A 14,659-nucleotide genomic window follows, 5' to 3' on the forward strand; every position below is an offset into this window, starting at 1 on the left:
GTCCAGCTAGTACATTGCCAGCATACAGAGTCATAAAATAATAGTTACTTGTAGCTTGCTTAATGATACGTGACTGATTTGATTAAATGGAAGCTTCCTTTTAATAACTTCGATAGATTTGCCCTTTTCCGGGCCTTTATTTATCTGCTCTCGGCCAATTAAATAGATACATTTCCCAGTAAGAATGAGATCTCTTCTGCATATCTATTATATATATATATATATATAATTACTTGTCACAAGCGCTTAAATCTTAAGTTAAGAAATAAAGAAAGTCCGATGTCATAAAGTAGATTTCCTTATGATAAAATTATTTTTGCGGAGAGCGCAAATTAAAAGACATTTAAAATGTTGACGAATTAACGTTTTTACCTTGAACCTTCTGTCATATTTTTTCACGACTTCGGCGAAGAATACTTTCTCCCGTCTTCCAATCAAACTCATCGTCTGTGGCTTGCCTTCCAGCCCTATATAATCGCCCATAAAATTTCTATTCAGGCTCGCCCGTCTTCGCTCCTTGTGGCCGAAGAGAAGATCAGCGACTTCCTGTTTATGCTGTGCCTGTCTCTTCCGGGCGAAGTACTTTTTGAAGGCTTTCTGAATTACTCGCGCATACATGTTGTATTTTCGCTCACGAGTTTCCTCCAGCATGAAGAGCTAAGTTACATATCGTCTAATTAATCTGCTGGCAAAACTCAACGAATGGCGTTGTTAAAAATAACAAATATGTCAGGACGAAGAAAACTCACAGTTTCAGGCGCCTTTATAAAGAGCTTCGATTTACCGAGCTGATATTGTGATCGGTCGATATGAATGCTTCCCAATATCCACTCTGTCCCTTGTTTCACATCACCGGGCCAACGAGGCCACGTTTCTTTCGTGAGAATCGCGTATCTGTGCAGAAACTTGGCGAATGGCCTTCTGTAAGCAAAGCCAGCTCTACGCACTCTGATATTTTCCTTCAGACCTAGATACTCCACCTAGAATATTTCATCAAAAAGCTGCGTGATTACTCCAAAAAATCGTGAATATGTCAAACGTATCGACTTTACATCCCTTAAGTAACTTTAGTTATGATGGACAATATCGACGATTTGATTTGGAAACTAGCGCGGTAGAACAGTTGATTTTTATTCGATAACTGATTATCGATCAAAGTGCACGACGTACCTACACGATTGTGTTTCCAGAACACTCGTGAATTCTGCATATTAAAGCAATCACCATTCTAGCGTAAGCTACGGGAACTATGCCGTATATTGACTTTTCCGAACAAAACAAATTTCAGTGTTGTCCAAAGAAGGAAGGAAAGAAACGTTACGTATAATTGCTCTGAACATATATGTCTGACATACTTCGCTGGAATGACACATTGTCAAGCTAAGCTAAGATAAATCAAACTGTATATAGAGAATTCCTTTGTTTTCTCACTTTTTACTTTATGTCTTTATGTGCTTGAGACTTTACAGATATTATCCATCGATTTTCTGAGTAGAGGAATTTCGACGGTAGATATAAATGCAGATGCCACTAGACAAATTGCAATACCTGATGCTTGACTCTCAGATGATCCCAATCGCGCGGTTTCTTCGTTTCATTCGGCTTGATGCACCGGATGTAATGCGGTGTGCATTTCATCAGCTGACCGACCAAGCGACTGGCTTGATTTCTGATTTTACTGCCCGCGGTGGTTGGCCTGGACTTCAGAGTTTTCGTTTTGCCGGCATTCTCTTGCGGATAGAGCTCACGCACCAAGGTACTATAAAATAATTTTTTTTTACCTTTATAAGTATAACTGTTATTTTAACAATACTGGTAGCTGAGAAAAATTTTCAATATATTTATAGAATATTTATAGGAAAAAAAATAAACGACACTTAGATTTAAAAAATTAGGTTTATCACGTCAGTAATTGGGACTTATTTTCTTGAAAATCTATAATTTCTGTGTATCGTTTTTGCGCGCGACTTTCGTGAAATTTTGCATGTGCAGTTCTTACGTAAACAAACTCGTGTAATTGATTAGTTAGAATTACGTGATGAAAATTATCGTTATGTTAAATTATCGAGGAATTATTTACGTAACGAAATAATAATTTTCAGCAGCTGAACAAGAAGCTGACTGCAAAAGTGTTATGTACGTCAACTTAAAACATTATTCTGTATTTGTTCTACATTATCGAAAAATGTATAATACAATTAATATCAAGTACCTCAAAATTACCGCAAGTTTTAAAAAAAACTTTCAGAACTGTTACATCATAAGGTTTATTTATCTTTATTCAGCCAGGAAACATTATTCAGCCTCTTTTAATCTCGCGCTCTCATCATCAAATATTCCAAATCAATCGGAAAATGAGCGCGGATTAATTAATCAACCCGTCAAGCGGTAACTTACGCGAGAACTCGCTTTCGGAATAATTTGTTACGCGCGGACAATCGACAATTGTACGCTAACGGCCTTCGGAATCGCTTACTTCGTGCTGGTCTGCATCAACTCGATCAGGTCCAAGAAGAGGACGTCCCGGTTCTTATCGCAGAACCCATCGACAGAGTAGGATACTACGCCGGCGTAATGGAGAATTGCGAAACCGTCACTGCTGTCTTGGAAATGAGCGTGCTGTTTAGCTGTTCCCGCCAGTTTCTGGGCGACGGATACAATAATTTATTATATGTCATACGTATGTTAATTTATAAAACTATGAATACGCTTCGGGTACCTTCTTCAAGTCACCGTCGGCACCCGTGCTTCCGCCGTGCAACGTTGCGCACACGTCGTCGAGGACCAAAAAGAGGCCGGGTGGCCTCTTGCCCTCGAGAAGCTCCACCACGATGGCATTATTGAAATATTCTATTGGCGTCCACCTAATATTCTCAGAAACGTATTCTTCCTGAAACGAGACAGAATTCGATTCTGTAATGTATCATACAGAATAAAGATACCATCGCGCTAATCAACATAGGAACAAATTATCATGGCTGAAGCAACACTTATTAACTTGGCTTACAAAACAGCATGTTTATTTATTGCTACCTATTTGTCGATTATATAATAAGCCAATGCTATCGGTAAATGTTACAAAACGCGAAGCACGTCATATTGCTCGGACAATTTAGATCGTCGATCTAACTTTCGTGGAAGATATGCGCAAGTTGCAAGAGGCTCGCTTCTTTATTACATCGAAAACATAGACTTAATTACGTGCCGCCGGTACCGCCGGGTATATCGCGCGCGCATACAAGCGATTTATATCTCGCTTACCCGAGGCGATAGAAGGGAAAGGCGATAGTAATAACGCGATTGCCCGGCGGTTTTAAAATCGCTTTCCATTTCAGCTCGAGCCGAGCCCGAAGGTGCACCGCGCACCTCGCTGGTTGCGGCCAGCACGAAAACCGGTCACCGCTATTTCAGCCCTTCCCATTTCCCATCTCGGTTTCGCCCGTTTCGCAATATATTTCGTGTGTCCCCAACATTTGTATATAATTATCGCGAAACGATACGAGAATATGATCTCTCGATCGTCATCAGCTTTCTTTGCGACACTCGGATTTGACGAGTCTTGACAAAATACGAGGACGCGCGATTTGCGCGAGGCACGTCGATAATGTAAAAGGCGTACTTAGTTGTTCCGCTTCGAAACCCCGGGGGCAATTCGTTCTTAAGTAAACAATTTTAGAGCTCGTCTTTGTGTTCACGAAGGTGTGCGATTCGCGGCCAGGTTTTTTATCCGGTCTAGTTGCGGTCCGATCGCCGCGCGGCCGGCCGCATCGCGACGCGACACGCCGCGCCGCCGCAGCCGGCCGCGACCTGAAGAAGTGGCACGATTTTTTCGTCGTGGCCTTTACTCGAGTTAACGACTCTTTTTCATGAGGCCTGGCCTCTTTACGATGCCCATGGTTCGGACACTGTTTCCGCCGGTTAAGTTGTTCCTCGGAGGACTGCGCCGTATAATAGCCCTGCTCGATCCTCCGTGTTCCGTCTACACAAATCAGACTCGTACGCGCCAGAATCGGAGAAAAGCTCACGAAGAGCTCGGCGGATTCGTATACGTGACGTAGAAATTTTTCACGCAAAACTTCCGCATTGTAAATAATACATCAGCGGAGGAGAATAATACGGGGATCACTTGAGCGACGCTCGAGTGATTCGCGAATGAATGGTTTTGCGTGCCAAATTTGGCAGGTACGCGTTTCTTTCACGTTCTTTCAAAGCAGGTGCTTTCACTCCATGCGGCTCCGCATGTTATTGTTTCACCTCCGCCGCTTTCGTTCGATAGCAGACTAGTCGAGCTACTTTGTCAAGATATTAAAGCGCGAATCAAATTATTCTAATTGCGTGCCGTAGTAATATACTGATACTATGTACTCGTAATATATAAATATAAATTTATATAAATAATATAAATAATATTGCACGGAAAAGAACGGATGGTCTATATTCTTTGAACTTTAAATCGGCGATCTCTCACGTGTTTAAGATTCTGAATGAGAATAAGAAAATAAAGACACCCCGCAAACGTTTAATTAGCCGCTTTCTCGGCTTCGCTGTGATAATTGCGATAAGCAAATTAACCACAACTCGTTGATCACACGCAAATTACTTAGTCGTGTGCGCGAGCTAATCGCATAAAACACACGCGGTAAAAAGAGTCGTGTGTTTCGGTGGTAGTTACGACCGCGAGTATAAGTGCCCATTACGCACTCGCGCCGCGCCGAGTCGTAATGATCTGTTATTTCGCGCGTCTCTCATCTCGATTCGCGCACGTAACGTAATGTCCATCCGTGGTGTCATTCGCAGCGCGATTTTTTGTCCTTCTACGAGACAGCCGTCCCTCTCGTCCGTCGGACAGCCGTGACGACCGGAGGAAAACGCGGAAACTCGCGTCGAGTTGAAGAGAAAAAGCTACGAAAAGAACAAAGGAGAGCGTCCGCCCGCGCCCGCCGCCGCGACGGAGACACGGAGAGCAGGTTGAAGCCTTCATTCGTTCAAACCGCGGACAGTTATGGCCAGTCTACAATGAGTCATTAGTCGTTAGTCAGATGTCGGAAGAAATAGTCATAAGCGTATCGTAAGGCAATCGGAAGTCTGTAATCGTAAGATGGCACTTGGCCAATCGCTTACGATCGCCGATTACAGACTTCCGATCGTCTTACGATACGTTTATGACTTTTTTTTGAGTCTCTTCCGACATCTGACTAACGACTAACGACTCATTGTAGACTGCATGGCCTTTAACAATCGTATCTCCCATTTGCGTTCGTTTGACGCGTCCGCGGTCGTCTTGGACCGTCTTTCGCCGCCGTAATTATCCACTGACGCGTGACGCTTCACCTCCGACCTTCTACCTTACTTACGCTTACGCGTTTACGCGCTTAGGCGGCCGGGATTCGCGCAACGCGACGATACGCCCGACGGATACGCGCTCTGATTTCCGTACGGTTTCGCGGAATGCGTCCACGAATGCATTGTCGTGTCGGTCCCCTCGACATGGCAATCGTGGCATCCGTCGAGGGCACCGAGGATGCGTCGCGAATGCAGCACGGATGCTTTTGCCCGTAAGCGCGAACGTGAGCAATTTCCGGTTATTTTCTCAAAGGGGATTCCGTTAGACGGGACAACAATTAAAATAGCGCCTCGTTTAACGCATGCATATGTGAACAATGCCGCGCGCGCGCAAGGATATGTGTCGACCCACATTCTACATCTTATTCTCTGTTATTAGATTTGACTTAATGTTTTATTTATTTTATAAGAATAATCCTGCCTGTGCATGTAGCTTTTCATGCGTGCAGAATTATTATTAGACTTTTCACGATGGAAGTTGTTGCTGTAAAAAGTTTCCTTGCAAAGGACAAGAGTTAATAATTTTTAATCATAATCTTAATACAAAAATTAAAAAAAATATATATTTTTGTCTTATATATTTTAATTCATTAAAACCAAATTTAATTAATGTTCATGTATTCAATTCTTAGTTTTTTAATTCGAGTAGCGGTCTCCCCGATTATCCCACATTCCAGAAACACTTTAGTTTTTACACTTTTATGAAAACAAGACCCTGATGCACACGCAACGCACACACTTGCTTCAAATTAACATTAATGAGGTAAAAAAAGGTCGCGACGAGCAAACTAATTAGATCGGGAGTCACAGACGCTTCTCATGGGAAACCACGGCTTCATTGTTGCCGGAATTGCCGAGTTTGGCGAGAGGAGAAGAGTACGTATATAAAAACGTAGATAATGGAGGAGATGGATGTGTGTATTCTGGGTTAACGGCGGTGAAAATGAAGAGAGAAAGAAAGAGAGACAGGAAGAGAAGTCTCATCTCGATTTTGCGAGAAATTGCCGGATTTGTGAGACAGTTAGATGCCAAATGTCAAATACCTCGCTCAAGCTGTTTTGTTCCTTAACAAAATTCTTCCTGCATTAGAAAAACACACGTAAGAATTTGTAGCTATGATCTGTTTAAACACAGAAGATTTTAGTTTGCTACTTATGAAACACGTAAATTTTTCACATTGGCTAATTCTGCGATTAGTAACAATTTTGATAAAGAGAAAATTATTTTGCGTTTTGATAAATTTTGTTGTCGTCAAATAAGATATATATAGAATTTCAGACGTATTCGCAATGTATGTTCTAAGTAAAGTTATTTTATTAATTCAATAAACGGTACTGTACAAAAGAAATTTTACAATAAAATTAAAGCTACGAAGAAGATATCGAGACACACATCAGAGTATCTTAATTATCACTTTAATTTTAGAGCGTTCATTGTCTTTTACCAGAATATGAAGTTAACTGTACTTATATATTGTTATCGCGACGACGCATCGGGAACGCGAACGCGAAAGATGTCATCTTGATATGTATATGGGCGAGAAATTCAATGGTCACCGGTGTTGCGACAATGTTGACTTTATTACGAGAGGTACACGGCCATTATACTAATCGCGTAGACAGATGAAGCTAATCTAGAAGCGCACTCGCGCAGCAGCGACAACTTCCTCGCAATAATGAAGTAAAACAACTCAATTTGCGAGCACAATTCTTGTAACACATCCATATTGTATAAAAGTACGCATTTAAAGTGCAAGTAACGTGAAAATGTGAAATTAATTTTTCAGAGATATAAGCAAAGACTTCCCGAACTGATTCTACATCGTTAAAATTGACCTTGTTATCCGAGAGTACGTTTGACAGGTGCGTTTCCGCCGAGCCACGTGCGCCGCGAAAAGGATTTAAACGCCGCTGACGAGAAATACGCGACCACGCGAGAACCCCGAAGTGCGAGGAGTGGTGGAAGCCGCACGTGGGAAGAACAAGAGAGAAAGAGAGACAGCGATCGCTTCACTTAGCTATTTCATTACCTTCACCCGATCCTTGGCTGCAGTGCACACGGAGCCGCGATCACGTTTTGTTCCTCTCGCCGCGAATGGTACCGATCGGCGCGGATTCTCGCGCGCACGCGGACGAATGGACCGCGCGTTACATAATAAAAATACCACCAAGTGATCCATTTGCTGAAGAAGAATAATAACGATCGCAGATTTTTGCGGAGGGAAAAGGCGACAATCGACGATCGTCCAAGACGCTGGGTTCAAGAAGATTGCATGTTCGTTGCTTCGTGAGTCTTATTGTCAGTCAGGTACGTTCAGAATGCGCTTTTTCAATACACACAGCACTCGTTTATGCGTCAACAGTCGATTAATATTAATTTCCATTATTGTTGTTAACTAAGTTATCATTGTCTTCAATGAAACACCTCTTAGTTCTAATTGTAAGTATATTATTCTCCCGACTGCTGCCAACCTTCGGTTGGCGAAGACAAGGGAGTATGCGTTTTACCAATAACAGCTAGTCTTTCGCGCGATTTGCTACGGTTGAACGAGACAGTCAGACAGTTTCTACGATTTACGTCCGTCTCGCGGATTTTGCGACGACGGCGACGGTCACAATGATCAATTTAAATGGCGTGACGAGAACAAGCAAAGAAGATTCGTCATGTACAATCACGTTCGGACGTGAAATGGTGGCATTCAGATTTTATCGTTGCGGTTATCCCCATACCGCTATTACGAGATAAAACCTCGCTCGTAAAGTCAGAGGACTTAAATCTCGTTTCACGTGTGGCGTGACAGGTGATCTGTAAAGGCATAGTTCCGAACTGTTCAAGACGCAAATCGTTGGCAAGATGCAAATTATATGCGACCTATTCGTCATCCCTAAAATACGACATACCTTGTGTATTAAACCTTGCTATTGCAGCAAGAGTGTCGTAGGACACTTTGCGCAATATTTCGTGAAAAATTGCAATAAAAAGAAGAAGAAAAATAATGAAATGTTTGAAAACGAGTCTGCGCCTATGCAAACTGCGTCGTGATATCAAGCATCACGCAAGTCGATATTCATTTATAGATACTTCGCAACTCTGCTAGTTCGCGTTAGATTAAACCGCTCGCTGTCCGCCAATATTCTTTAATGAAACTTAATTGCTCCGCGTTGTGAAATGCCGTCGCGACTGCAGCTCGAACAAAGAACAGAGCCACAGAGTTGTAATCAAACGAGTCTCATAAACGTTTCTTTAAACGTTCGCAAAGTGCGTTTACCACTCTTAATCATTATTTACAAATTTGATTAGCGTTAGAGAAATGACGAAAGGGTGGAGAATAATTGGAGCGCGAAGTATATACAAGTCGCTTCGTCTTCGGCGCTGATTGATCGCGCGCGCTTGGTGATCGTTTTTTAAATTTCCTTCTCTGATGGAAAGGTTTCGTTTTCTTTCGTCTTCCGTAAGGTGCGCGGGGGAAAAGAAGCGTACAAGGTGACTTTGATTCGCGCGCGAATGAGCGAGCGAAAAAGCGAGGGTTACGTAAAGGACCAATTAAGTCCCGCGCAGCTGCTCGTTTTCGTGTCCGCTGCGGGACAATCGTGATCGATCTATCAATATAAGCGCGCGGCCCCGCGATGACTCGCGCGTTTTCAGACGGGAGATTATTTCCTGCGCGGCGAACGGAAGGAGAAAAGGCGCGGCGCTCTAGTTGTGGTTTTTTTCCTTTTTTTTCCAGTGAACGGCACGTAACACTTTTATTTTAGCAGGACGCAGCAACCGACATTCGCGAACAGGCTCCACGCCGAATAATGGTCGTCACTCGTCAATTATCGCTTTCCGCGTCCTACGACCGAGTCTACTATTTCTGTTCGTCATTGTGAAATTCTCCCCCCGTTAAGATTTCGTAATTTGTAATGCGCGCACAAGAGGAGCGAAGAAAGAAAGAATGATGACGTTGCCGTTCAAGCTCTTTCAAAGAGAACTAAAATAATCGATCTAACAATAAAGTATTTATACGCTCGAAAGTCGTTGAAATTATTTAAGGATACACTTAGACAATATCCCGGGGGGGGAGGGGCGGTCCCCCTCCGGGCCTTGACCACGCGCTCTCACTTTCGTTCTGGTGTGAATTTAATTGCACCTCCGCCTTCCTCGCCCGAGCCGATCGACGATCGGCGAGCGATAACGCGCCCCGCGAGTATTTACGTAAGAACAGCAAGTGCCCGTAAGTATGGCGTGGGAGTCGACCAGTTCGCATGCAACCGGCAACGTTTCCTCGACTTTCTAAGTTCCGATAGCGCGATACCTCGTAGCTTGACCATCGCCGTTGTCTGTTATGCGTGATTTAACACGGCGCGGGCGCGCGGCGATATGATTGAGGATCAGCGCTTTGCTGAGCGGTTTTCCAATAATCTCGAATCGATCGCTTTCTAGGAATCCCCGCGTCGTGAAAAATATATCTCGAGATTTGAAACGGCATTTATCCCTTACGACGTGAAAGAAAGCGAATAGACATCGGGAAAGAGGAAGAAAGAAACTTTCGATCGTACGTTGATCCCATTGCTGCCCGCGCACGATTGCGAATACTAATTAATAGGCTAAGTGAAATCGGCTAGCACGCCGCACGCGTCATCGATTTCGCCCTCTTACAACTCAATTCCTTTATTTACGAGCGGGCTCCTTCGTTTTATCGTAGACGTAATATATCGTGATATTGCAACGCCATAAATTTTTCATCGTGAGCAGAACAATATAAAGGTTAATTAAAAACTTGCCAGTGTAATATCCAATACGCGAGTTACTAGTTTCAATAATGAGAAATCTAATACGCATAATTACTTTCATAAATATCTGTAACGGGATACAACGTTACGCATATTATATACGCTCTAATGATATATATCATAATGAACATATACATATTACATATACACTGCAGCGTTTTTATACTTTCCATCCATACAAATATTCCCTCTCAGACATTCGTCTATTTCTTCATGGAGAGACGCTACTTCTTATATATTTCTCTTTAGATACTTTCTGCGCGGACATAACTGTATCGGCGACTATTTATGAATCCCTGTTTGCATTCGAATTATTCGTTCCGGTCTCGTATGCGCGGAGTCTGCGACAATAAATTCTCCTCGTCCTACTTCGCCGCCGTTTCGTCTTCATACACTCGCGAGATCTACATACGGTAGTACTTATGGTAGATCTACGCGACGCGACTCATAGATCGTCCCAGATCGTCCGTCTAGACCGACATGACACAAGACCGGCCTATGCTTTTTATCGATGTGACAAAAAATCGGCTGTCGCATGTCGCGTCGTTCTATATGCGAGCTCATTTTAACTTTGTGCTGCACTTTGCCGCGACATTGCTCCGAATGGGAGAATTTTACATGACGTCCAAATTCAAGCGCAGGCGCGATTGATGGATGGCCTTTCGCGTTTTAGCCAGACATTCATTAATTAGAACTTAGAAACTCCACAATGGTCGATGAATAACAAATCTGCCTTGTTCTATTTCAACGGGCTCGCCCACGATTTGCAATAGAACGGCATAGATGATCCATCATTCTATTATACTCGCGCGATATTTTACGCTCGATACGAAATTTGCAAGTAGTTCTTCAATTCGAATCAGCAGAGTTTTTACGTATAAAGAGGATTTATTTTCCCGTTAAAGTTCGAAACTTGTCGAATCTTTTCGATTGCCGCTCATTAAAAATTGTCCAAGACGATACTTTCCCGAATTTAAATATCTCAAAGTGATCAGAAACGTTGAGAAAAAAAAGTCATCGAACTCTGCTTGCCATTTCCTGTTCTTTCAAACTTCCTGGCGGAAATTTCGAAGACGTTCTTCTTACCGATTACGATTAAGGGGAAACCGCGCGTTTTCGATTATTCTCCGACCGCAATGAAAGACTCGATCGAGTCTGTGACTTTCTCGAAAATTAAGCATATTTACTTGGACTTTCTGCGCCTTCGCGAGATATGTACAGGAAGTGAAAATGATAAGCGTTCACACAGGACGCAATTAAACGAGCGAGATGTACACAAGTCGTCCCGCGGTTTCCTGGATAAAAATTTATCGGTAAACTCGAATACGGAAATATCTACAAAATTTCGACGATGGAAAAGTTTTCCACTCTAACTTTACGAATTACGCTTTACGATATCGCTAAGTTAACTAACTAGCCAGTAAACTTAACGATATCATAATTCAGCGGCAAGTAGCACCGTCGCGTGAATTGCGTCACTGCAAGAGAGGAAAATTGCTAGTTGGCGTGGAAAAAATCGCACGCGTACAAAATACTCCGCGACGATGACGTCTACGTGAAATGTCAGGGTGCGCGATTCGGTAAGTACCACCGAAGGCGTGCGGCGCGGCGCCCCGGCTGGTGAGAACCGTCGCGTCGGCGGGTCGGCGTCGCTTGACAGGTCGGCCGGCTCCCCACGTGGAGAGTCGCACGCTCCGCTTCATCGAGCGTCGGCCGAGCGCCGAGCACGTTCACCAGGGCAATGATTGCACTTGCACTTTTTAAGAGAACCTGTTCACCATGCCGATGCCGGAGAGCCACACCCACGGTGCCGCGACGTGAATCGGCGAAGCGGCGTAGATCTCGCTCGAGAGAGAGAGCGCGCGTTTGGTCCGGGAAAGAAGAAGGGACTTGCCCGTTATATCGCGTTATATTGTACTTCTGCCGCAGCTGGGCGAACGGTAACGCCGGGCGAGATTACCGGACGTCGCGTCGCGCCAACTCCTGTTGTCCGGTATATCCTACATATCGTGCCCGCTTCGCTTGTGTAAATAATTCGTTTATCGCGCGAATACATCTGTTTCGCGAAACCGGTTTGATAACATCCCTCCGTATTCTCTCGGTTACACTTTACTCGGCTCCTTGTTCTTTGCCGTAGTCTGGGACGTAGCTTTCTCGATGTAGGCCGCTATCGCGATCGAATTACTCAACGTTATTACAGTAATGCGTAGATTGTTGCTTCTTGAATTTATATCGGAGATTTGTCTTACTTTCAAGATATTTTATTTCTGCCTTTAAAACCTTTCACTGATTGTAAAACGCGCGTACGTGCTCTAGGAAGTATTCGGTTTCAGAAATCCTTGGAGATTTTCCAGCTGCTCGGAGAAACGATTAGCCAGCACGATTAGCACCTCAGTTAAATTACTTTCATAATCGGTTGTAATATCATTCTGCACCACATACTACTTTTCTTAATCGACTCACCATCATTATCGCTCGACTGCTTGATTATTTCGCTCGACTGATAATTATTTCTGGTTCAATTTCTGATAAAAAATGATAAAGTGATATATATATATATATATATATATATATTTCTTATTAAATTTCTAATAAGAGGCGATATAGAAAAGCCTACAAGAATAGTGGAGAAAGTAGTGAACAAAACCGAAAAAATTTCCAACGATTTGCTGCGGGAATGGAAAAAAAGATTGTAATTATTCGGTCGGCACGGATACTTTCACGGTCGGAAGAAAAAAAAGATACAATTTTATTCGCTCTTTAGGAACGTTGTTTTTGCTACGATCGCGAATTGTCGAGCGCTAGAATTGATTATCGACGATTAGATTCGAGAACTGTCTTTCGTGCTTGAATAAAATCTCCGTGTCCGCGCAAATACGTCAAGTTTTAACAGTCGTCCTATTTGGTCCGAGATGTATCGTTTCTCTGATTATTCTTCTAATAACGCTAGTAGAACGGAAAGTAGGATTTCGTTCAGGTAAAACAAGAATTTTAATATCAGAGTTCAATTTTTGGTGCTATAAATGTGCGAGAAGGGGGTTCGATTAAACGTCGTATTACTAATTCTTAGCATAAGAATCATTGTCCACGTGTATTTGATATTTGGTATCTAATATATAATCCTTGAGATATAAAATAATGACGCACGCGAAAACAATGGCTCGTAGCTCACCTCGACGTACCTCGCAAAATGTGAAACTTGATGAAAGCGGCCTTCCGAAAGCGAGAGAAATATATCTTGAAGTAAAATTCATGGCAAATTAACTGCAATGGAAAACGCTCCAAAATTAATAATTAATTAAGCTAAGTAACCAGAAAGGAGAAGGACCTGACAGTTGCGTAAGCATGTTGTGTAAAATAAGCTCTTTGCCCCGCGCCATTCAACCTTGCATCTCGCACCTCGATTGTGTGCAAGGTGAGTGTATTATCTGAGGAAATAATCCCTCGATCCCGTTCAATTATTGCACCATCGGAGAGGAGAGCTGGATGCTTATTGGAACGTATCGTCGTGCCCGGCGGGCAATTATCATTCCGCGGCTAAACTGGCGTAAAATTTATAGGAACGGCGAGATGATTTCATCCAACGTCAAACGCTGGATTCGTTTCCAGCTCATCGTTCACCGACGCTACACAAAGCGCGTTAGAAACAATACCCGCAGTTTCATATCCGACAAATCGCCGGGCAGATATATATCGATCCGTCCCGAATCGAGCGTCGTTTATTATACGCGCAAAGTCGGGAGATCGGAAAACTATCGGGAACGCGCGAACTATCAAGCGGCAAAAGTGTAACAAGTCGAGTTATTCGGCTTGATTCGCCCCTTCTCTCTTCGCGCTCTCTTCTAAGGAATTTATGTCTCGCGCTGTTCCCGGCATAGCCGGGTCTAGGAAATGTACCTAGAAAATTGTGCCTGTCGATTCCAAGGCACAATTGTCTTTGAATGCATTCTTGAATACGCGCGTATACCTTACGTAAGGAAAACAAGAGAAATTGTATCATTTTGTTCGGCGGGACCGCTCGCGCGAGTAAAACTTTCACCACGTTTATCGCTAACGTGCTCGTTACACGGCGTGGTCGAGCACGTCGGCACCGTCCCGTTATTTCGTCGTACTTCCTGCCACGGTTTTTCGGCGGTAAGAAAACGCCCAGTGTACATAAAATTGCCCGAGCCGAATATCTCGACCGTCGAAAAAAGAAATAATACCATACGCGCCAGGCGCAACTGGCGCGGGCGTGATTACGCAGGTAATTCTGTCGCTATTTCACACAACGGCTAATCACACGTTATTAATTTCCGGCCTGGCGATTTCAATTGGAGACACATATACATTGTGTCTTACGTAAGCGAGTTGACCAATCGCGGCAGGCAGCCGCAATGCAACGTTTTCTTCAATTTCTCTTTGTGTTGCGACTGCGAACGCAGTTTAACAATCCTAATTTGAAACAGCAAGACAAATACCGCGAAAAGGGGAAAGAAAACTCTCGACGAAATTATCGTCCGAGTACATACGATATATATATATATATATATATATATATA

At 43.2% G+C, this 14,659-nt stretch overlaps 2 protein-coding genes across 2 annotated transcripts in view; one reads left to right on the forward strand and one right to left on the reverse strand.

The window, feature by feature from the left end:
- The window catches only part of LOC112459784 (unconventional myosin-Ie-like), a 30,107-nt gene that overhangs the window by 3,054 nt on the left and 12,394 nt on the right, over positions 1–14,659 (reverse strand). Inside the window, exons 11-16 of the mRNA XM_025024102.1 lie at positions 2,720–2,890; positions 2,477–2,643; positions 1,549–1,759; positions 750–980; positions 373–657; positions 49–204 (exon numbers count right to left, since the gene is read on the reverse strand). Coding sequence (XP_024879870.1) covers positions 49–204; positions 373–657; positions 750–980; positions 1,549–1,759; positions 2,477–2,643; positions 2,720–2,890 — 1,221 coding nt within the window. The remainder of the gene's footprint in view (positions 1–48; positions 205–372; positions 658–749; positions 981–1,548; positions 1,760–2,476; positions 2,644–2,719; positions 2,891–14,659) is intronic.
- LOC112459785 overlaps positions 7,371–14,659 on the forward strand; it is a 10,293-nt gene continuing 3,004 nt past the window's right edge. The window contains exon 1 of the mRNA XM_025024103.1: positions 7,371–7,650. The gene's annotated coding sequence lies outside the window, so the exon portion shown is untranslated. The remainder of the gene's footprint in view (positions 7,651–14,659) is intronic.

The sequence above is a fragment of the Temnothorax curvispinosus genome, unplaced genomic scaffold (genome assembly GCF_003070985.1).
Source record: "Temnothorax curvispinosus isolate PA1 unplaced genomic scaffold, ASM307098v1 QBEX01010126.1, whole genome shotgun sequence".
Classification (NCBI taxonomy): Eukaryota; Metazoa; Arthropoda; class Insecta; order Hymenoptera; family Formicidae; genus Temnothorax; species Temnothorax curvispinosus.